General features: G+C 46.9%; 1 protein-coding gene across 2 annotated transcripts in view; it reads left to right on the top strand.

Moving 5' to 3' along the window:
• Positions 1-22,485, top strand: part of AGBL3 (ATP/GTP binding protein like 3) — an 83,127-nt gene extending 60,642 nt beyond the window's left edge. The window contains exons 17-21 of one of the 2 annotated variants that reach the window (XM_030215331.1): positions 3,553-3,607; positions 11,198-11,246; positions 13,016-13,212; positions 16,753-16,960; positions 20,756-22,485. In XM_030215331.1, coding sequence (XP_030071191.1) covers positions 3,553-3,607; positions 11,198-11,246; positions 13,016-13,212; positions 16,753-16,960; positions 20,756-20,951 — 705 coding nt within the window. In that variant the 3' untranslated portion in view covers positions 20,952-22,485. Of the gene's footprint in view, positions 1-3,325; positions 3,447-3,552; positions 3,608-11,197; positions 11,247-13,015; positions 13,213-16,752; positions 16,961-20,755 lie in introns of those variants that run through there. The other variant, XM_030215332.1, reaches the window with a different exon arrangement.
• The last annotated feature ends 258 nt before the right edge of the window (positions 22,486-22,743 follow it).

Genomic DNA, 22,743 nt, shown 5'->3' on the forward strand with positions numbered 1-22,743 from the left:
CCCCCACTACCACCACCCGTCTTCACCCATCTTTGGTTCATTTTTCAGTTGAGCATAAAGTTGCAGAGGAAGAAAAAGCTGGAATAAAATGAAGATTCCTCTGTTGTTTTAGTTGCCCTCATCATGCAAAGTCCTCAGGCGAGATCCCTGCTTCCCTGCCGCAACGCCTCTAATTGCAACCCGAACTCCCAGCGCTGCGCAGCTCAAGCTCGCAGTTGCAGCACGGAAGCAGGAATCTTGTCGGAGGAATCTGTGTTTCTATTGAGCGTCTGTGGGCCAGAAAACGTAAGTCGGTGGGCTAGGTTTTGGCTGCTTAGAATGACTCAGATATAGCGGGTTAGCTTTATTATTATTATTAACTACTTTAGTGATTAAGTGCCGGGCACACCTCTAAACCGCCCATGCCCCTTCCACATCCAGAATCCCTTGAAGTTACGTGAGCTATCAATTTTACTACACACACAGCTGTAGGTATTCTACTAAGCATAAAATTGTGCAATGCAAGATATAGATTGAGGGGGTTGGTGTCTGTTCCTAAGCGTTTAAAAATATAACAACTTAAAAGCCATTTTAAAAGGCATTTGTGCCGCAGTAGGAATGGATCCTCAGAAGCTTAGCCGAAATTGGGTGGCGGAGCAGGTGGGGGAAGAGAGGTTGGTGGTTGGGAGGCGAGGATAGTGGAGGGCAGACTTATACGGTCTGTGCCAGAGCTGGTGATGGGAGGCGGGACTGGTGGTTGGGAGGCGGGAAGTACTGCTGGGCAGACTTGTACGGTCTGTGCCCTGAAAAAGGCAGGTACAAATCAAGGTAAGGTATACACATATGAGTTTATCTTGTTGGGCAGACTGGATGGACCGTGCAGGTCTTTTTCTGCCGTCATCTACTATGTTACTATGTAAAGCAGCGTTTTATCCATGAAAATGTCCTTTTATAACAGTAGAAACAACACGGGTGAAAGTGAGGGAAATTCCAGATGACCAAGGCACACAAAGAGTACGAGCATCCAAGTGTTTATTTGCCAAAATATGCTGACTGAAAAGACCCTACACGGGCCGTGTTTCGGCACAATGCCTTCCTCGGGGGTCGTGGCGGTCCCCCACTCTTTTTTCTTGCTTTCACTGCTTTTATAACATTACCCTTCCAGTGCATCAGTTCAAGTGTATTCACAAGCCCTGGGTACAGGCAGGTTTTACGCCCCCACCCCCACCCCTTGGAAGAGATGTTCTGGGGATCAGTGTCTGGGTGAAGTTTTCATTTATGGTATCCTTTATACTGGCAGCTCTTACCTGGATAATTCTGAGATGTTCAGTAGGTACAATCTGTAAAAACTAGTAAAAAAGGCCCGTTTCTGAGACCAATGAAACGGGCGCTAGCAAGGTTTTCATCATAGTGTGTATGTTTGGGAGAGTGTGTGTGATAGTGACTGTGTGAGAGAGAGAGAGACAGAGTGAATGTGCGAGTGTGTGTGTGTGTGTGTGTGTGACATAGAGTGAGGCTGTCTGTGTGAGAGTGTGTTGGCTGGCTGGCTGGTTGGTTGTTTGGTTGGGTGACTGGCTGGCTGTCTCCCTCTGACGTTCAGGCTGGCCGCCTGTCTGCCTGCGTGCCTGCAGGACGCGAGGGCAGGACAAACACTCATGGGCTAACTTTGATCTACACCACCACAGATTTAGAATGTTGGGACTTATGGAGGCTTCATTAGAATGTTGGAGGTGCGTTTTATATATAGAGATTGCCAATAGTCAGATCGTTGTTCACATACCTATCTGGATAAATTTAGGACAGGAAAAATGTTGTCTTAATTAGTGTCTGAAGGTGGCAGTTCAGCCCTCTCTATTTGGATATCCAATGCCACTTACATCCAAGATACTGGCTCTAAATATGAATTATTCATTATTAATTGAAACACCACAATTTCAGTGCTAAAAAAAAAAACGCTGACCATGAGGTTTAAATATTAATCTGTCAGGTAACTGCATAAATTTACTTAGCATTGTCCACTTGAAATAGCAGGTGTAATTCAAAGCAAACTTACAAGCATGTGTTCATTTTGAAAACTGATGTACCAGCCTGCCAGTTTATTCAACTTGTTACAAAATTTATTTACACCCTAAAAATCCTTGGGGTCAACATTGACCGACACCTAACACTTGAGAAGCATGCAAAAAACATAACTAAAAAGATGTTCCATTCAATGTGGAAGCTAAAACGAGTCAGACCATTTTTCCCAAGGAATGTCTTCCGATACCTGGTACAATCACTGGTACTTAGTCATCTGGACTATTGTAATTCACTCTACGCCGGCTGCAAAGAGCAAATACTAAAAAAAAATCCAGACAGCCCAGAACACGGCAGCCAGACTTATATTCGGCAAACCAAAATACGAAACCGCAACACCCCTTCGTGAAAAACTACACTGGCTCCCACTCAAAGAACGCATCACGTTCAAATTCTGTACCTTGGTCCATAAAATCATCCATGGTGACGCCCCAGCCTACATGTCGGACCTAACAGAACTACCACCCAGAAATGCAAAAAAATCCTCCCGCACATTCCTCAATCTTCATCCTCCCAAATGTAAAGGCTTGAAATACAAATCAATGCATTCATCAACCTTTTCCTATACAAGTACACAGCTCTGAAACTCAATGCCACGTAACCTGAAATCGGTCTACGAAATGACCAGTTTCCGCAAACTCCTGAAAACTCATCTCTTCGACAAAATATATCATAAAGAATAACACGCGTAACTCTACAGTCTTTAAGATATCCAGGAACGTTCTCTAATGTCTTTTGCTTTCACACTATCATGCACCTAACGTCTATGGCTTTAACACTATCATGTATTTCACCATCATGTACCCAAAACTTGCTGTAAAACCAAATGTATATTCTTTTCTATTTCCACTATCCACAATGAATTGTAAACCACATTGAGCCTGCAAAAAGGTGGGATAATGTGGGATACAAATGTAATAATAATAATAATAATAATTTATTTGGTTCACTTGTATCCCACATTTTCCCAGCTTCTGCGGGCTCAATGTGGCTAACAAAGTTACAAAAAAATTGCATAACACAGCAGGATATAATAGTTATATAAAAATTAACAAATACCATAACGTAAGAACCAAAAGTGACATTTTCAAAATTAGAGTAATTACTTGGCCGTATTGTGCAAGACACTGTGAGTAAGAGTTTTTAAGTGTTCGTTGAAGCTCGTGAAGAGCCATTTAAATCAGATTCCATGAGTACCACCTAGCTGTATGTGCAAATTTTGACTTTAAGAGAATTTGTCATTGAAGAAAGATAACCATTGGTTCCACAGGGTGTCAGTCATGGCAGTAGCCAATGAAAGAGTGCGCTTAGTGGATTTTTAAAGAAGTCCTGAGAAGCGTAGGCTGCAGATGGAGGATTTGCTCTGCTGATACATCCTGTGATAAAAGGAAGAATCCTAATGTTACTGAAGAAGTGTACAGTCGCAGAATCATGCTATAAAGAGAATGACTATGCAAAATAAAGCTAATACCTGACCTTTTTTGTGTACTTGTGTAGTGTGACTTATTACCACAGCATGAGGAACCGATGGAAATCAGCGAAACAGTGAAAGGTAATCAGTAGTTGAATACATTATACAAAACATTTATTTATTTATTGCATTTGTATCCCACATTTTCCCACCTATTTGCAGGCTCAATGTGGCTATAGTCATTCCAGGATATCAGGTACAATTAGTAATATACAGAGATTAAGAAAGGGAAGAGAGAAGGAAGGTGTTGGGCAGGATAGTTTAGATGGTGGATTTTAATAACTGGGTGGGTTGGTGAGGTAGTTTTGTAAGGCTATGGGTTCTCTTTGTAGGCCTCATTGAAGAGATGTGTCTTCAAAGATTTGCGAAAGTTAGTTATTTCGTCATTGGTTCTCAGGGCTGTAGGTAATGCATTCCACAACTGCGTGCTCATGTAAGAGAAGGTGGTGGCGTGTATCAGCTTGTATTTTAGTCCCTTACAGCTGGGTAAGTGCAAATTGAGAAATCTGCGGGCTGATCTTATGGCGTTTCTGGGAGGCAGGTCCACGAGGTTTAGCATGTAGGTTGGGGCGTCTGCGTGAATGATTTTGTGAATCAGATGTAAGGATCAGGCAAATTTAGAGCAAAAGCCTGTAAATTAATTTACTAAAAGTAATTTAGATTCTGCCCAAGGGCTTAATTTCCTGTCATATCTGACTAAAAAGCCATGCAAGCAGGAATCTCCGAACCAGTCACTCTGGGAGGGCTGACACTGGGAGTCCAGATCCCTCAGTTGAGCACAGGGTATACCACAGGGGTGGATGAAGGGATTGTGGTTGCTGGTACTGCTGGCTAAACTCATGCTTAAGGGATTCCGCATGGAGGAGGGGCTTCTCCAGCCACCGGACAAGCAAGAGAGGGTGAAAAAGGCAAAAAAAATATGGGAGCGATTCTATAACTTGGCACCTCCAGTAGGGTGCGCCAGTGCTGTGCGCTGAGTCCCGATTCTGCAACATCATCCGGGTGCATAGGCGCCGACTCCGTGGGTGCTGTGGGTGCTCGACCACCCCCAATATTTCACCCACTGGAAGTTCCCTTCATCCCTCCTCCCTCCCTCCCTTCGCATTCCAGGCCCCCACCCTCCAAATTTTAAAAGTCATCATCTTACCTCATCGGGGTTACAGCAGCAGCAGCGGTGAAAAGCGTGATGGCTCAGCGCTTAGTTCAGTCTTCCCTTCTCTCTCAGCTCTGGTCCCGGCGGGACCAGAGCTGAGAGAGAGAAGGGAAGACTGAACTAAGCGCTGAGCCTGCATGCTTTTCACCGCTGCTACTGCCGTAAACCCTACGAGGTAAGATGACTTTTAAAATTCGGAGGGAAAGGGCCTGGAACTTGAAGGGAGGGAGGGGGGCCTTGGAACTTGGGAGGAAGGGAGGGAGAAGGGGGGGTCCTTGGAACTCGGAGGGACCCTGGAACTCGGAGGGAGGGGGACCCTGGAACTCGGAAGGAGGGGGGGATGACCCTGGAACTCGGAGGGAGGGAGGGAGGGAGGGAGGGGGGCCTTGGAACTTGGGAGGAAGGGAGGGAGAAGGGGGGTCCTTGGAACTCGGAGGGACCCTGGAACTCGGAGGGAGGGGGACCCTGGAACTCGGAAGGAGGGGGGGATGACCCTGGAACTCGGAGGGAGGGGGGATGACCCTGGAACTCAGAGGGGGGACCCTGGAACTCGGAGGGAGGGGGCCTGGAACTGGGAGGGAGGGACTGGAACTCGGAGGGAGGAGGGGCCTGGAACGGAGGGAGGAGGACGAGGGAGGGGACAGAGGGAGGGGGACGGGGGATGGGGAGAGGGAGGGGGGATGAGAGGGAGGGGGAGGGGGAATGCACCACCTGTAAAATAAAAAAAATTTCAGCACCCCCAATCATTTTGAAAAGTTGGCTCCTATGTCTGGGTGCAAGGATGCCATTATAGAATACTAGCGTAAATCCAAAATCGGCACACCTAAATTTAAATTTAATATTTCCTCTGAGCACCATTTCACTGTCCGGATAGCGCTGCCGAACATTTCCTCTGACATTTTTAAAAATGAATTTAGCAAATATTAAACAAGCAAGTATACGGTTTTTTTTTTTTCAGAAAAGCCTTGTAATAAAGGAAATACTTTTTAAAATCCTAATTCCGGAAAATTTTAAGGCAAAATCTCACTTACTCATAATAAGGTAGAAAGGCTTATACTATCCCAAACGTCACTTCGATACGCCAGAAGCGGTGGTTACCTTTCCCCTCCTTGTAACCAAGAAAGCAGTTAGATGAGAAGGTTCAAAGAAGACAGATAGAGAAAAGTGAAGAATGCAAACAAATCTCAGGAAAAGGGACGCTCTTAAATGTACCGTTCCTGGACGGAGTAAGAAAAATTGCTTCTGACGTGTCAGGAAATATCAGGAAAAACTATAATTTTCCTCCTCTATATATTGTTTATCTCTGTTCCTAAAATACAACTTAAGAATCTTCTATTTATCAGCTGAATGCAAAAAAAGAAACCAGCACAGGTGCCCGAGAGATGACACATTCACGGTGTCATCCTGGATAGGCTCTAACGAATCCACTGTAATTCCACCTTCATTTCCAGCACAGACAGTTCTTATCTTTAGAAGATGATAAGCACATATTAACAATGCAAATCACTGATAGGAATCTGGAAAACCTCTGACATACTGGGGCATGGCTACCTTTAGATTGTAAGCTCTCTTGAGCAGGGACTGTCCTTCCCCATGTTTAAACTTGTACAGCGCTGCGTAACCCTGGCAGCGCTATAGAAATGCTAAGTAGTAGTAGTAGTACCATTGAATGAGCCCAGCAAAATACCCAGGGCCACCCAGTGGTAGCAGCTACTTGCAATTGAAACCTCCTTCTCCCCCACTCCAAAAAAAAAAAGTCTAACATCATTTCTGGCATCCATGTAGCCTCCTCTTCCCCCTGCAGTCCTCCACATGCAGACAGGTCACTGGCAGAAGTAGTGATGAAAACAGGCTGCCTCCAGCCAGCACCTTCAGGACCTTTTCTAAACTCCGCCTTTCTGATGCAATTTTCTGTTGGCAGGACACCATAGAGGAAAGACCCTGGTGGGGCTGGCCAGAGACAGCCTGTTTTCATCACTGCCTCTGCCAGTGACCTGTCATGCGTTTGGAGGACCATGCATTTGCTGGACCTGAATTGGTGGAGTGATGGAGAGATGCTGGACCTAAGGAGGGGAAAAGAGACGGAGAGATGCTGGTCCTGGGAGGGAGAAGCAGAAGGGAGAGAAAAGGAGAGGGAAGAGAGAGGGGGGGGAATGCTGGATGGGGGAGCTTGGGAAAGAGAGGAAGAGAGATGCTAAACTGGAGGAAGAGAGGGGAAGAGATTCTGGACCTGGGAGGGGCAGGGAATCAGAGAGAAAAGCAAGAGACAAAGACACTGAACCAGGGTGGAGAGAGGGTGAGAGATGCTGGACCAACTGAGAGAGGGAGAAAGAGATGCTGGACCACAAGGGAAAGGGCAGGGCGGGGCATGCAGAAAGAAGAGAGGGGGAAAGCTAGACATGAAGAGGGACAGGGACACGTAAGAGAGGTGCTGGGCATCGAGGGAATATAGGGTTAGGGACACAGAAGGGCAGTGCTGTACACAAGGGGAGGGATAGGGATACAGAGGAGGAGGCTGGACAGAATAAGTGAGGGACACAGAGGAGAGATGCTGAACATGGGGATAGGGACATAGAGGAAAGACGGATTATAAACATAGAGAAGAAATGTCAAAAGGCCAGGAAACCTTGGAAATAGAGTTAAGAAAAAATAGAGAAAAGCAGAAAAGAGACACTGGGACCAAAGCAATGCTCAGACAACAAGGGTAGAAAAAGTATTTTTTCTGAATTTATTAATTATGTCAGCTTTGGGAAATAAGGATCTCTGATATCTTGCATTTCAGTTTCTACTTCTATGACTATGGCAGGCTTTCTATATAGGTCTGGAATGTGTTTGCCTTTTGCAGGATTTGTTTACTGCAGCTTTGAAGGGATTCCTTCTCCTTCCCACTACCTTGGGAAAGATGGTATTATAGGGGAGTATCTTAATTTTTCCACCCAAGGTCCATTCAGTCTAGCCAGGAGCATAGCTACCGTTAAGCAAGCCCGGCAAAAAGCCCAGAGCTACTCAATGATAGGGGCCACCTTCTACCCTCTGCTACCCTCTGCTCTCCATCCCTGATGTACACTATCTGTTTCCTATCCTCAACCCTACCCCTTAGTGGCCAGAATCTTTTTCTCTGTCATCCTCTCCTCGCCGCCACACCCCATGGTCCTCCAAAGTCACAATAGGTGGCTGGAAAAGACAGCAAGCAAAATGGGCTTCCTCTAGCCGACCCTGCCAGGCCCTTCCTCTGCTGCATCCGTCCACGGGAACTTTGTCACAGGAGGCAGGACAAGGCAGAGGAAAGACCTTGATAGCTGTCTCTGTAGCCACCCACTGCCACTTTGGAACTTTGGAGGACTGCAGTGGGGGGGGGGGGGGGGGGGGGGGGGTGGAGCACAGAAAGAAATGAACCACATGAACTACAGATGCCCTCTCAACATTGCACAACACTATTGTAACTCCACCAAAATTTAAATTGTAAACCACTTTGAACCAAAACTTGTTTTGGGATAATAGTGGGATACAAGAATGCATCAATAAATAAATAAAATGATGGACCTGGGCGTGGGAGGGCAGAGAGTGAGATGCTGGACCCATACATGGGGGGATCGCAGAGACAGAGATGATGGACCTTCAAGGAGGGATAGAGTAAGCAGAGAGAGATGCTGGGCCTGCATGGGGGAGGAGGAGGGGGAGAGATTACAGACCTGCGTGGGAAGGGGGGGAGAGAGGAAGAGAGATGCTGGACCTAGGGGGAAGTGGAGGGAAGAGAGAGAGAGAGAGTCCCAGGTCAAAAAGGGGAGGGAGAGAGAGGGGGAAGAGATTTTGGACTAACAGAGCAAGGGAAAGATAGATGCCAGACTGTGGGGAGGGGGAGGGTGGTCAAGATGAGAGAGGGAGAGATGCTGGCCTGGGATTGGGGGCACAGGGGAGGCAGGAGAGAGGGGGGAAGAAATGCTGGCCTTAGATCAAAGTGTGCAGGAGGAAAGGAAGAGAGAGGGGAGAAGCTATATGTGGGGAGGGAAAGCGACACAAGACTCGCTGGGCATAGAGGGAGAATAGGGACACAGAAGGGCACTGCTTGACACAGGAGGAGATTAGGGAGCGGGACACAGAGGAGAGATGCTGGATAGGATGGATAAGGGATGCAAAGAGAAGATGGATGGTGGACATAGAAAAAGAAGAAATGTCAAAAGGAAAGAGAGTTAAGAAAAAAATTCAGAAAATCATATTGGCCAGCATTTCTTCCTCCATCTCTCTCTCTCTTGTTCATGTTTACGTTCCTTGTGTAAAGATCAGTTGCCATATTTATAACAGCTTTCAGCTTGGACCACTACACTTCCACTTCACCTATGCCTAGCCATGCCATCAGTTCCTTCTTCAGATATTCCCCCATTTTACCAAAATCAGTACATCTGAAATCCAGTATTTTGAGTTTTGTGTGTCATGATTTGATGTGGCCATGGGAATGGCTGTGCCACAACAGGCCCCCAATAGACAATTAAGGTAGACCCAAGGTACCTATGGGAGGGGGTAGGAATAGGGGGATTGTCTGCTATTTGGGGGCAGAAGGGAGGGACCTGGATTGCCGGGTGGGGAGGGGCTTGATGCAACCAAGACTGCCATTCAGCCTGCCACATACATGGTGGGCCAGAATATGGCAAGTCAAATATCAACCTTGGCAACACTGCACAGCAGCAGGCAGCTTCCTGTCAACGGCAAATACAAAAAAATATGTTATGGGTTTTTTTTCCTGTGCTTTTTTTGTTTGCCAGCAACAGAGTAAATGTTGACATTTCTTCTGTAGTTCTTAATGGCTGCCCATCCCAAGCACAGTGTAGCTCTATGGACTGGGGCGGGGGGGGGGGGGGGGGGGGGGGGGGGGGGGGGGGGAGAGGAAGAGTTCCAGCTACAGTTTCAGGGGCATCCCCTGTTTCAATGGGACCCACTGGCATCTCTGAGTGTCTTCTTGTTGAAGTCGGTCCATGTTTCTACCGCCCAAAGGTAAAACACCAAAGGGCACAGATGAGTTCCACACAGTCAACACAAATCAAAACCAAAAAAGTTTGGATGACCAAAGTTTATTCTTCAAAAAAAAAAAAAAAAAAAAGCTGATTGTCGACACGGGCCGTGTTTCGACAAACACAGTCTTCATCAGGGGAATCTTAATAAAAACAAGTAAACATAAATAAATAAAACAAATAGAGTAATAATCCAACGGAGTTAAAAGGCGTTATGGCAATTCCGATATGACAACATACTGTTTGTTGATTTGACAGGTATATGCTGTATTATCAAACATATAAATGGCAAGAGGCGTACTCACTCGCAAATGCGCAGTAGAGACCCTCTCTGTCCCGCCCCCACGTCAATACGTGATGAAGGGGGCGTGACAGAGAGGGAATCTGCGAACCTGCGAGTGAGGGAACCGCCGTCGCCACCGCTCCCCCCCCCCCAGGGTTGCCGTCGCCACCGCTCCCCCCACCCACCCTCCACCCGGGCCGGGTACCTGGCTTCACTATTCAAACCACCGGAACGCAGCACACAGCTCATCTGAGCTACCGTTGGCCTTCCTTACCTGCCTGTGTCCCGCCCTCGCCGACGTTACGTCACACGAGGGCGGAACACACACAGAGAAGAACGAAGGAAGGCCGATGGCAGCTCAGATGAGCTGTGTGCTGCGTTCCGGCGGTTTGAATACTGAAGCCACGTACCCGGCCCGGGTGGAGGGGTGGCGGAGGGGACTCCGGTGGGGGGGGCGGCGGCGACCTATCCGTGGGGGGCCTTTCAACCCTCCCCCCCTTCCTTTACTAGCCCGTTTTTACGGGCTCAACGGCTAGTATAATTTAGAAACTTGTCCTGTTTTTGCTTGCTTATGTGTTTTGGAGATTTTTCATTGATCAAGATTTCCATTTAAGTCTGTTGGATTATTACTCTATTTGTATTTATTTGTTTTATTTTATTTATTTACATTTATTTGTTTTTATTAAGATTCCCCTGACTGTGTTTGTCAAAACACAGCCCTTGTTGGGTTGTACTATCAGCAATTTTTTTTTTTTTTTTTTTTGGAAGAATGAACTTTGGTCATCCTGGACATTTTGGTTGGCTTTTTCTACTTTTTTGGTTTTGACCTGTGGGAGAAGGTTCCAGAATGGGAAAATTGATTCACAGGAAAAGAGTAACATGCCCCAGAGTCAGTCATCACGGAGGTGCCTCACAGTGGTGAAGGGGGGAGGTGTACACCGCCTTGACCTGTACATCAGAAAAGGGAGTATAGCGAGTTTTTTTTTAATAATACACATGCCAGAAGTGCAAACCCAGAGTGGGGATGGCCTACTGCGCCTCCTGGTGGAAAACAGCAGAGGACCACCGAAAAGACAAGGAACTGCACTCCAGACTCTGGCTGCTGGAGTTTGAGTCTTCAAAACAGAAACGTTGATTCTTTAATACAAGACTAGGCGATGAGACCATTTTGTGCTGTCCACTGTTGGAGTCAGTGTCTTAACTGATCCTTTTCTTTGCATATTTCACAGAAAGTGTACCAGTATCAGCCACCTTGATGGCTTTACAAAGACAAAGTCGGTAAGCTACGTTTGGTTTCTCCCTTTGATAAAAAAAACATTTGCAAGCTGATATTCAGCAGGAGTTATACATTTGCTGGAAGGTGGCTGGTCTGTAGAGTTTTGGTATTTATGTGGATAATATCAGGCCATTTAACATAGTAACATAGTAAATGACAGCAGAAAAAGACCTGCATGGTCCATCCAGTCTGCCCAACAAGATAAACTCATATGTGCTACTTTTTGTGTATACCCTACTTTGATTTGTACCTGTCCTCTTCAGGGCACAGACCATATAAGTCTGCCCAGCACTATCCCCGCCTCCCACCACTGGCTCTGGCACAGACCGTATAAGTCTGCCCAGCACTATCCCCGCCTCCCAACCACCAGCCCCGCCTCCCACCACCAGCTCTGGCACAGACCATATAAGTCTGCCCAGCACTATCCTCACCTCCCCACCACCAGCCCTGCCTCCCAACCACCGGCTCTGGCACAGGCACAGACCGTATAAGTCTACCCAGCACTATCCCCGCCTTCCAACCACCAGCCCCGCCTCCCAACCACCGGCTCTGGCACAGACCGTATAAGTCTGCCCAGCACTATCCCCGCCTCCTGCCACCGGCTCTGCCACCCAATCACGGCTAAGCTCCTTAGGATCCATTCCTTCTGAACAGGATTCCTTTATGTTTATCCCACGCGTGTTTGAATTCTGTTACCGTTTTCATTTCCACCACCTCCTGCGGGAGGGCATTCCAAGCAATAAACCCTCTGATTCTATATAGATCGCCCAGATTATTGAGCCATTAACACTTATTGGTGTTAATTGGCACTAATTAGGACTTGGTGTTAATTGGCACTAATTAGGACTTATATAAAAAATCAGAAAACCGTCAATCTTTCAAGTACTTGGTGATGTGTTAGAAATTCCTATTGTTGATTATTATGGTAGGTCTTGTTAAAAAGAAAAGTTTTTAGTGATCTTCGAAAGTTGATAAGGTCATGAATAGTTTTCAGATGATGTGGCAATGTAGGAAAAGCAGGACGCATGTGCTAGTTTGTATTTTAGACCTCTACAGCTAGGGAAGTGAAGTCCCAGGAATGTGTGTGCTGATTTTTTAGCGTTCCTGGGTGGTAAATCAATAAGGTCTGTCATGTATGCCGGAGCATTTCCATGAATGACTTTATGAACTAGAGTGCAAAATTTAAACAGGGAGCATTCCTTAACTGGAAGCCAATGGAGCTTCTCTCTTAGGGGGTTTGCACTTTCGTATTTTGACTTTCCAAATATGTCTAGCTGCGGTGTTCTGGGCTGTCTGAAATTTCTTGATGATATGCTCTTTACAACCAGCATACAGCGCATTGCAATAGTCTAGATGACTCAACACCATTGATTGTACCAGGTTGCGAAAAGTGCCTCTTGGGAAGAAAGGTTTTAGTCTTCTGAGTTTAGGATTATGAATGCAAAAAAATGTCTTTATGGACTATTTATTTGTTTCTGTTCTGTTCTATTACCCCTGAAATGCCCTCCAGTCTGCTGAATCACCCGCTTGCGTACCTGACTAATCCTGCTGTCTACAGAGAACAAGAGTCTACAGGCAATCAGCTTTGCTTGCTGCTTAGTATTGCGGTTGCTTGGTAACTGGTTCAAAAACTAATTGACCGTTGACTCTACCCTTAAACTCCAGTTGTGGGAGAGGAAGAAGCGAAAACTGACTTGTATTACGTACAATAGTTTTTTCTCCAAAGGTTCCAGATGGGAAATAAGTAATGTAGAAATATGCTCTCTTTCAGCCTTGTGGTGAAGCAAGGATATTTTCCAATGAAAACGACCTTGTTATCCGAACAAATCGACAGAGAAAGCAAAAACCCGCTTTCACCCAGTAAAGCCAATTACTCTGCTTCCACTCACATGATGTCGTTCTCTGACTGTGAGAAGCACCAAGACAAATTGCCAAAGGGAAGACTGCCAACGCATCAGCAGGAAGAAGGTCTTTTCTTGATTACTTATTTATTTATAGACTTTGATTTATTGCACAAAGGGGATAATTCTATAAGGAGCTGGGATTAGTGATTGTCTAGTCATTATGAAATGAAACGGGCGCAAGCAAGGCAATCCCCCACCCTCCCTCGCTGTCTCGCTCTGTCCCCTCCGAGTTCCAGACCCCCCTCCCACCCTCCCTCCCAGTTCAAAGCCACCCTCCCTCCCTGCCTTCCTCCCTCCCAGTTCAAGGCCTCCCTCCCAGTTCAAGGCCCCCTTCCCACCCACACAGGCCTCCCAGCCTCCCACCCACCCATTTCAAGGCCCCCTCACGGCCCTCCCACCGAATTCCAGACTCCCCCTCCCTCCAATTTCAACACCCCCCCTCCGTGTTACAGACCCCTGGACCCCCCTGCTGCGACCCCCTCGACCCCCTCCTTCCCGATGAAAACACTCCCCCGCCGCCGTCGCGTACCTGTGCTGACGGGGGACCCCAACCCCCGACAGCCGAAGTTCTGTTTTCTTCTGTGCCGGTGTGTTGCTTGCTGAATGATCATCTGTTGAAGTTTCTGTGCATGCATATGATGTCAGACTCATGCACAGAAACTTGAACAGCTGATCATTCATGAAGCAACGCCCCGGCGCAGCCGAGAAGAGAACTTTGGCTGTCAGGGGTTGGGGTCCCCCGTCAGCACAGGTACGCGACGGCAGCGGGGAAGTGTTTTCGTCTGGAAGAGGGGGTCGCGGCAGGGGGGTCCAGGGGTCCATAACGCGGAGGGGGGGGGGTGTTGAAATGGGAGGGAGGGCGGAGTCTGGAACTCGGCGGAAGGGGCACACATCATGATGGTGCCTAGCAGACCACAGGAGCCACGGTCCCAGGCAGGACAGAACGTTGGAGGTAAGAATTATATATATAGATAGATAAGAACATAAGTGTCGCCATACTGGAACAGGCTGAAGGTCCATCAAGCCCAGTATCCTGTTTCCAACAGTGGCCAATCCAGGTCTGGCAACTGATTGGTTCAGAATTAGCGCATGGCAAGATCCCAGAAGAGTAAAACAGACTTTATTCTGCTTATCCTAGAAATAAGCATTGGATTTTCCCAATGACCCCTTATAGAAAGACAACTATTGGATGGTGGGCATGCGAATAGCTCTACTGTATTCAATAAAGAAATGTAGGCTTAAAATAGCTCAATCAATGGCTTATTTCAGTCAAATTTATATAAGGTACCAGAGGTGTATACAGTATATAGTTCTTAGGTACCCAACTAAACTCCAATAGACCAATTCTTCAATCAGAAAGTTTCACATATATATTCTTCAAAATAACAGCTTTCACTTTCACATTCACTTTCTTTAACTTTTTATATAGTGACCTCAGCGGTGCTGATCGCCAACAAAACTTTTTTGGCAATGTAAACAGCAACCACCCTCTTCATCGGTCCACTTAATTGTATTTCTCCGTTTTTTTTTCTAAGAAAAATTATAAGGGGAATGTCCTTGAGACAGCTCGCTTCTGAGCGAAACATGCATGTCGGAGAAATGGAGAAATACAATTAAGTGAACCGATGAAGAGGGTGGTTGCTTCAACTCTCGGCGGCCATTTTGAATCAGCGCCGAGATCAGCAACAGGAAGGATGCATGCAGGGCAGCGCTCCGGGCAGGAAAGAGGGGGCTCTTTCCTGCCCCGAAGAGGTCACTAGACCACCAGGGCAGTAGTAAGGTAAGGGGAGGGGGGTAACGGGGAGGGGGGGTGACGGGTTGTGTAACAGGGGGAGGGGAAAATGTGACAGGGGGCAGATCGAGGGCGTGAAAGGGGGCGGGGCAGGGTGTGTGGTGGGGGCGGGGCATGTGTCCTTTTTTGCGGACAAAATATGGTAACCCTACTAAAAGCGCTCTTACGTGGGTCTTTCCCGCACGCTAAGACCATTTTTACTGCAGCAGTAAAATGGCTGATTTTCCATTTCTTGTATTAATGGCCGTGCGCTAATGTTGCCATTAGCACGTGGCCATTACAAGAAATTAGCACGTGCCATTACAAGAAATTAGCACGTGAGTACCTACGACACCTATTTTGCGGGTGGTAAGGGCTCATGCATTAATCCTGCGCCAATCAGTTTCTGCGCGGTAATATAGACGTGCTAACTGAATAGTGCAAAAACGACCTCTCTCTGCCCCCTCCCCCCCAGACTCGCCCCCCTCTGTGAAAATAATTTAAATATTTTATAGGGAGCAGTTTGCACATCCAGATTGGGATCGTACCGCAGGACGCCTGAGCACATCCCGTGGTAAACGCTTTAAAGCTGCAGTAAACATGTGACACTTACAGCAGCTTTAGTCAAAGAGCCACCAAATCTAACATGTGACCGGCCTGGTTGAAGGGAATGTTGACTAGCTGCACACACATAGAAACCTGATTTTAGAAAGCTGGGAACTACATGTACAAATCGCGATTTCATGCACCTGTAGTTAATGAAAATGAGTCGTCATAGGTTCAAGCAAAGGCAAATCAGGCCTCACCAATTTATTACATTTTTAAAGGAGTAAACAGACTTGTGGATAACCGTGAGCCTTGAAGGAGTGTGTTTGGGTCTTTAGAAGACGTTTGTGAATTAGAAACCGACTGAAAGACAGGAAACAGAAAGTCGTACTGAATGTCTGCATGGAAATGGGTCTGTAGTGGAGGTGCCCCAAGGGTCTCTACTGGGATCTGTGTAGTTTAACATACTCAGAAATGATTTGGAGATGGGAGTTGGCAAGTGAGATGTCATAAAATTAATAAAAGTTGTTAAAATGATCATAGTGGTCCAGTGGCATTGCTAGCTTGGATTGCACCCGGGGTGGATCGCCGATGTGCCCCCCCCTCCCCCCGCCTGCGAAATTACACCTCCCCCCCCTCCGGCGAAATGACACCCCCCCCGGGTGCACGCCGCTGGGGGGGGTGCCGCGGTGCGCGCTTGTGGGCTCCGACTTCGCTAACTTCCCTCGTTCGCTGCAGCTCCCTCTGCCCGGAACAGGAAGTGACCTGTTCCGGGGCAGAGGGAGCTGCAGCGAACGAGCGAAGTTAGCGAAGTCGGAGCCCACAGACGTGCGCCGCGGCACCCCCCAGCGGCGTGCACCCGGGGCGGTCCGCCCCCACCCCCCCACCCCCCCTTGGTACGCCACTGTAGTGGTCTGTGACTGGGAGAGTAGAGAACAGGGGAGAATCAGTGTAATAGGAGCAATTCACTAACGGCTATGTTTCAGTGTATCAAAGTTTCTATGCTGCAGAAGCTGGAACTGTTTCTCCCAGAGAAATGTACTGGGACATTTTTCGGGAACTGTTTTTTTTTTCTCTGGAACCCCTGACTGATCTGGCCCCATTTTCAAACTTCATGTGTCTTTTTCAGCAGTTTTTCCTCCACACCAAACTTGATCCCATCCTGTTAAATATTTGGAGAGTTATTTTGTCTCCTGACAGACACAATCTCAACCTCTTATGTATAATTTCTTTCTGACATTCCAGTGGGTTGGAAGGAATAATAGACACTGATTGCTGTTTGATCAGGTCCCACTGATATCGCAAAAAGAAGGCATCCACAGAAGACGGGCAGCAGCTGTTGCACTACCCTGGAGCAAAAGCTGGAGGTGTCTGTAGACCTGCAGAGTTTCTGGCAGAGAGAGAAAAAGGTGGCTTTCTCTCTGCCAGCAGTGCCAAGCTTGACGAGAACACGGCAAGAACAGGAACAGCAATTAAAAGCCAACAACCATCATGGGTGAGTGTCAACATCCTCTTTCTTTTCGGTGGAATTCTTGAAGTCACTTCTGTGAAATTCACTCAGTAACGGGGGCTCAGCAAACTATGCTAACCTTAGGTGTGATTTATAGAATACTAGTAACGAAGGCCCGTTTCAAATCGGAATGAAACGGGCGCTAGCAAGGCTCCCCTCCGTCCCTTTGTGTCTCCGTGTGTCGCCGGCCCCCCCTGCAGCCTCCGTGCGAGAGCTACAGCGCAGTACAAGGGAACTTGGAGCTGAGAACGTGCTCCGCCCTCAACGTCATAACGTTTGACGCGAGGGCGGGGCCCACAGACTGTGACGTTGTGTGGCTTCAGAGCTTCGAACTTACGAACCTGGCTTCAGTGACGTCAGTGCAAATAGAACGTTGAGGGTGAGTTTTATATATATATAGATGCCTAAATCCAGGCGTAGTTAATAGAATAGCAGATGTTTTAGGTTGGGCTGGTGTAGCAGGTTTGGTGTTTGGGCTTGACTCCCTGTCTTTCCTGAGAATTGAGTCTTTTGGCTGTCATCTCTGGGGGTTTGTGGAGCATGGAGGTGCCATTCCCTCCAGTTCCCCAAGTCTAGCCAACAGACTATTGCTCAGTGAGGTGGACTGGTAGCAGTACCTGAGACAAGGGTTGAGAGCAATGAGCCAGGCCACAGCTAAGGTATTTGAACAGTGGGTCCATTGGGGGGGGGGGGGGGGGGCAGGGGAGGGTGCCCTACTAGCATGTGTGGGCTCTGTTTCCTGAGAAGATGTGGGGCCAGTGGAAGTCAGTGGGCGGGGGCGGGGGGCTAGTCTGTCAGGTTACTCTGTCAAAGCCCACCTTTTTGATGCTGCTTTAATACGCATATAAGATACTGGGTAAGTGCACTACACATTATTCTATGAAATGCTGGATAAGTGCACTATTCTATAAGATAGCATTTAAGCGAACTATGTATTATTCTATAAGACAGCATGTAAGTGAACTACGCACTATCAAACATATAAACGGCGAGTGACCGACTCACTCGCAAATGCGCAGTAGAGACTTCCCTCTCTGTCCCGCCCCCGCGTCAATACGTGATAATGAGGGCGGGACAGAGTGGAAAACTGCGCCGCCGAGGTTGATGCCGCTCCCCCCGCCCGCCTGAGATCGCCGCTACCGTTCCTCCCCCCCACCCGGCCCGGGCCCTCTCTCCGCTACTAAACTTACACATCCATTCGCCGGAACGCAGCACGCACATCAGCTGAGCTGCCGTCGGCCTTCCTTCCCTGCCTGTGTCCCGCCCTCGCTGACGTTACGTCACAGGAGGGCGGGACACAGGCAGAGAAGTAAGGGCCGACGGCAGCTCACCTGATGTGCGTGCTGCGTTCCGGCGAATGAATGTGTAAGTTTAGTAGCGGAGAGAAGGCCCAGGCCAGGTGGAGGGATGGCGGCAACTCCGGGGCTGGGGGTGGGGGACTTTAGCGGTGGCGACCTCGCGGGGAGGGAGGGGGAAGGAAAACCCCAATACCAGCCCGTTTTTACGGGCTCAACGGCTAGTTCTATAAGAAAGCGTGTATGTGCTATAAGGCAAGGGGTGTTCACATCAGTGGAACATGGGGGCATGGGAGGGGCTGCTACATGATGCCTGCAATAGACCTGGCATAACTGGGCATGCCTGCCTTTAGTGGTTACACTAGTAATGTTGCAGGAATGGAGGCATGAATTTATGATACTTCAGGAGTCAGACAGCACACCAAAATGAGGGAGAAATCTTCTTTATTTGCCAGCAAACAAAGCAGGACATCAGTTCTAGCTCTCTTCTCTCTCTCTCAGCTCTCTGTGTCTTTGTGGCTTCTGTCTCAGCTGCTTCTCTTCTGCTGTCTCTCCTGTTATCTTCCAGCTTTCTTCTGACGTAAACAGGGTTGCCAGGTGGAAAATTTTTTTCCAGCCCAATCGAGCCCAAAAAACAGCCCAAAACCCGCCCAAAACACATACCCCGCCCCTGACACCCCCACCCCCGCGTCATCACCCCCGCCCCCGCCGTCATCAACCCCGCCCCCGCCGTCACCGGCCCCGCCTCCCCATCATCGGCCCCGCCTCCCACATCATCGGCCCCGCCTCCCCGTCATCGGCCCCGCCTCCCACGTCATCGGCCCCGCCCAAAACGTCATTAACCCCACCCAAAAACGTCACTAACCCCGCCCCCCCCGCGGCCGAAAAAACCGCCCTGAAGGCCAAAAACAGCCCAAAAAACCGCAACCCGCCGCGGGCAAAAATTACCCGCGGCGGGTCGCGGAAAACCGCCCAATTGGGCGGTAAAACCGCCCACCTGGCAACACTGGACGTAAACTGCTTCTGCTCTCACTTAAATACTGTTCTATCCCCCTCCTAGCCTAGCCCCCCCCCCTACTCTCCAATTGGTTAAGGAATAGATTGGCTACCTTGCCTCAACCAATCAGCTCTATACAAATATCAGTTACATAGGTTCCAGACATCCTAAACTGACCTGTGACCTGGGGCCTCTTACACCAGACATTGTGGCTCCCATCTCTTACATGTTCTTATTATGATTGATTTCTCATCTATAACTTAAACTGGGTTCATTTAGAAGCTAAGGGATATTCTTACATTTATTATTCTCATATTCCTAGTCTGGTTCATACTACCTGCTAGCTGAACTCTGGCATTCATTAAAGGGGTCAAAAGCCAGTCTTACTTAATGGCATAGCTTGTTGTTACTTTCAGGACCATTCCTATACTTAGCTATAATTAATCAAGGAGAAGAGAGCTGACTAGTCCTGACCTCTTTTCACCTATCAGCTTCTTACACAGAACTTGCTAGGACCACAGAAAACTCAAAACACATGTTGGCCTCTTCACTGCAGTCTTTGCTTAGAAAGTCAGACAAAGAATTGAACAAATATTCTACATAGAAATTACAGAATAAAACATATTCTAAAATAAGCATCCTTATAAGACATATTCTAAAATACACAGAATCAGTATTCCTTATAAGCAAGAACTTCTAAAATCTAACTCATTTATATCTAGAATTATTTAGACTCTAACTATTTCCTTCTAAGCAGTGTTCAATTTAATCCTAAACAAACTGCCTGCAATATGCCGGCTCATAATAGAATACATATGTGCTAGCAATAACAATCCATCACTCACAAAGGTCTTTCTGACCTTTCTAACCTTTAGCTCGACAAAGCTAGAGTTCTAGTAATTAAATCCAGCCTGCATTCCTTTACCTGCAGGACTGAAGAGAATTCAAACTTCAAGCTTTTAATATCATTTCTTATATATATATAATTATGCCCATGGCTGCCTCAGTAATGGAATCGGGGCACCCAGATGCTGTTCTAGAATAGGTCAGTGGTTCCCAAACCTGTCCTGGGGGAATTGCAGCCAGTCAGGTTTTCAGGATATCCACAATGAACTTGCATGAGAGAAATTTGCATGCAGTGGAAGCAGTGCATGCAAATCGATTTCTTGAATATTCATTGCAGATATCCTGAAAACTTGACTGGCTGCTATTCCCCCAGGCCAGGTTTGGGAACCACTGGAATAGGTGCTCCCTGCGAAGCGCCGGGAAGCCTGAAGGGGGCACCCTGTTACAGAATTGCCACTCAAGACTCTGTTTCCTGTAAGGACAAAGCCTCTGGTCCCTTACAGTGCACAAGTTAGAGCTGTCTTGTACTTCAGAGATATCAGTAATTAACTTGTTCTCTTCCAACAGAATGAGTTTTTGTTTTTCAAGTTAAAGTGGATTTCTCAAGCTGTTCCTTTTGCGTTGCTTGTTTTTCTGTCCCAGGGAAAGCCAGCCCGTTTTACCAAACATGATGGTGACGTCAATAAAGCAAGCACAGAGGAGAAGAAGTGGCCTGCTTCCAGAAGACTCAAAGTGGATGTCTGACCTGCAGGTCCAGTCTATCCCTCTGCAGTATGAGAAGCAGAAAATGCCTACGAGAGCTTGCTACACCTTAATGAATCTGAAGAAGGCTCCCTAAAGCAGAGCTCGGAGGTCTGCCTCACAGACCTTGGATTCAAGACACTACATAAGATAATGTGGCAAAAAAAATCCTCCTAAGTTTGGAATCTGAAGGGCAAATGGCAAAGGAGACCACACCCGCAGCTTCAGCTTTCAGAACCCAGCCGAGGTCCGTTCGTACGGGAAACTAACATTCAAAAAAATCGTACTGGGGATGGTGCTACGCCAAAGGACGCAGATGTTAGCTAGGTAGAAACCATAAAGGAAAATATTTCGCACATCTACCTGAAAGATAATATCAGTGTATGCAGTATGAAAACATTAAGCCCTCTGCCAATCAAATTTATGTAGATTGTATGCAGGACTATGACTGGGAGCCCCCATTAACTCATGGTATCAATGTTCAGTTATGAAAGCACAGAAGAGTTTTAAGTCCAAACTTAACACGTTTATCAATGACCTCAGAGGCACAAGGCTTACATGTTCCATTTGCATTAATGGGTCCTTTAAATGCAGCAAATGATTTTGTTTTCCACTGGTTCTCTGTTAACAAACAGAGTGAATGAGCTGCACAGCTAGAAAGGTGTCATCCCACAGTGCTGACCAAGGCAGAATACTCAGATGGGGCAGGCTTAACCCATTTAGGTAATCATTTAGGGTGGCAGCTTCTGTAGGGGGAGGGGGTAAAACGAGCAGCTGCAAAAGCAAAATAATAAATCCACAGAGGTAACTCAAAAGAAAAACAATCAGTGCGTATGTTTACCTGCAAAGAGGTATTTGAAATTTATAGTAGTCCACTTATCTGGATAAATAACCATTTACCCAGGTAAATGTGTTTTTGCAAATTGCTCTCATTAAATATGTACATACAAAACAGCATTTAATATTTAAAACTATGATGATTATCTATGCATTCTGTACAAGATAGTTCTGGGATAGGTGAATATAATTGTGATTGCAAAGTTAATGAAAATCTTGGGAGGGGGAGGGGCAGGGACGACCTAGAAGTATGAATGATAATTGAGGCGCAAGACTGAAGGCTTGATTAAGGTATGTAATTCCCTTGTGCCGGCTCTGCTCGGATAAACCTCCTAGATTTTTCCCGAGCATGTGCAGGAAAATCCTGTACGGTTACTACTTCATGAGTCCCCCTTTTTGTCCAAGCTCTGTGTTCTTTTTAATTAATGCGAGAAGAGTTTTCTCCCGTTTTTTATTAATCGTGTTTGCTTTTCCTTCCCTCTGAATTTTTGTTCCTTGATTCATCGATTGATTTAGCTGATCCAGGGTTGCAGAATGATCTACCTTTGAGGCTTAGAAAGATTCAAGAGGTTGCAAAGTTTAAACGAGAATTGAAAACGTATCTTTTACGACAGTATATGGATAGTTTTAGCTGATTATTATTGGGGATTTTATCGTATGGGAAGCCTGCTTGTTAGGATTCAGATTGCTTTTGTGTTTGTATATGGTTGTTTTTGTTGCTTTTATGTATGTTTCAATTGTAAACCGCTGAGAACATTGGGATTATGCTATGCGGTATATAAAATTTTAAATAAATAAATAAACCATCTCTCCTTAAAAAGAAAAAAGCTGCAAAACAAACCTGAGATACTGGGCCTGAGAGATCTTAAGAAATTCCTGGTCTGGGAGACACTAAAAAATGAACTTTGGGACTCACCCCAGATTGTCTCCAGTGGAAGACTTGTCCTAATGGAAAGGCAGAATTTCACTCCATTAATAGTGAAAGACAAATAGTGAATGAAGGATTTCTGCTGCATTTCTCTCAAATCCCATCTGAACATCCCATTCATAAG

This window comes from Microcaecilia unicolor, chromosome 9, assembly GCF_901765095.1.
Source record: "Microcaecilia unicolor chromosome 9, aMicUni1.1, whole genome shotgun sequence".
In the NCBI taxonomy this organism is placed as follows: domain Eukaryota; kingdom Metazoa; phylum Chordata; class Amphibia; order Gymnophiona; family Siphonopidae; genus Microcaecilia; species Microcaecilia unicolor.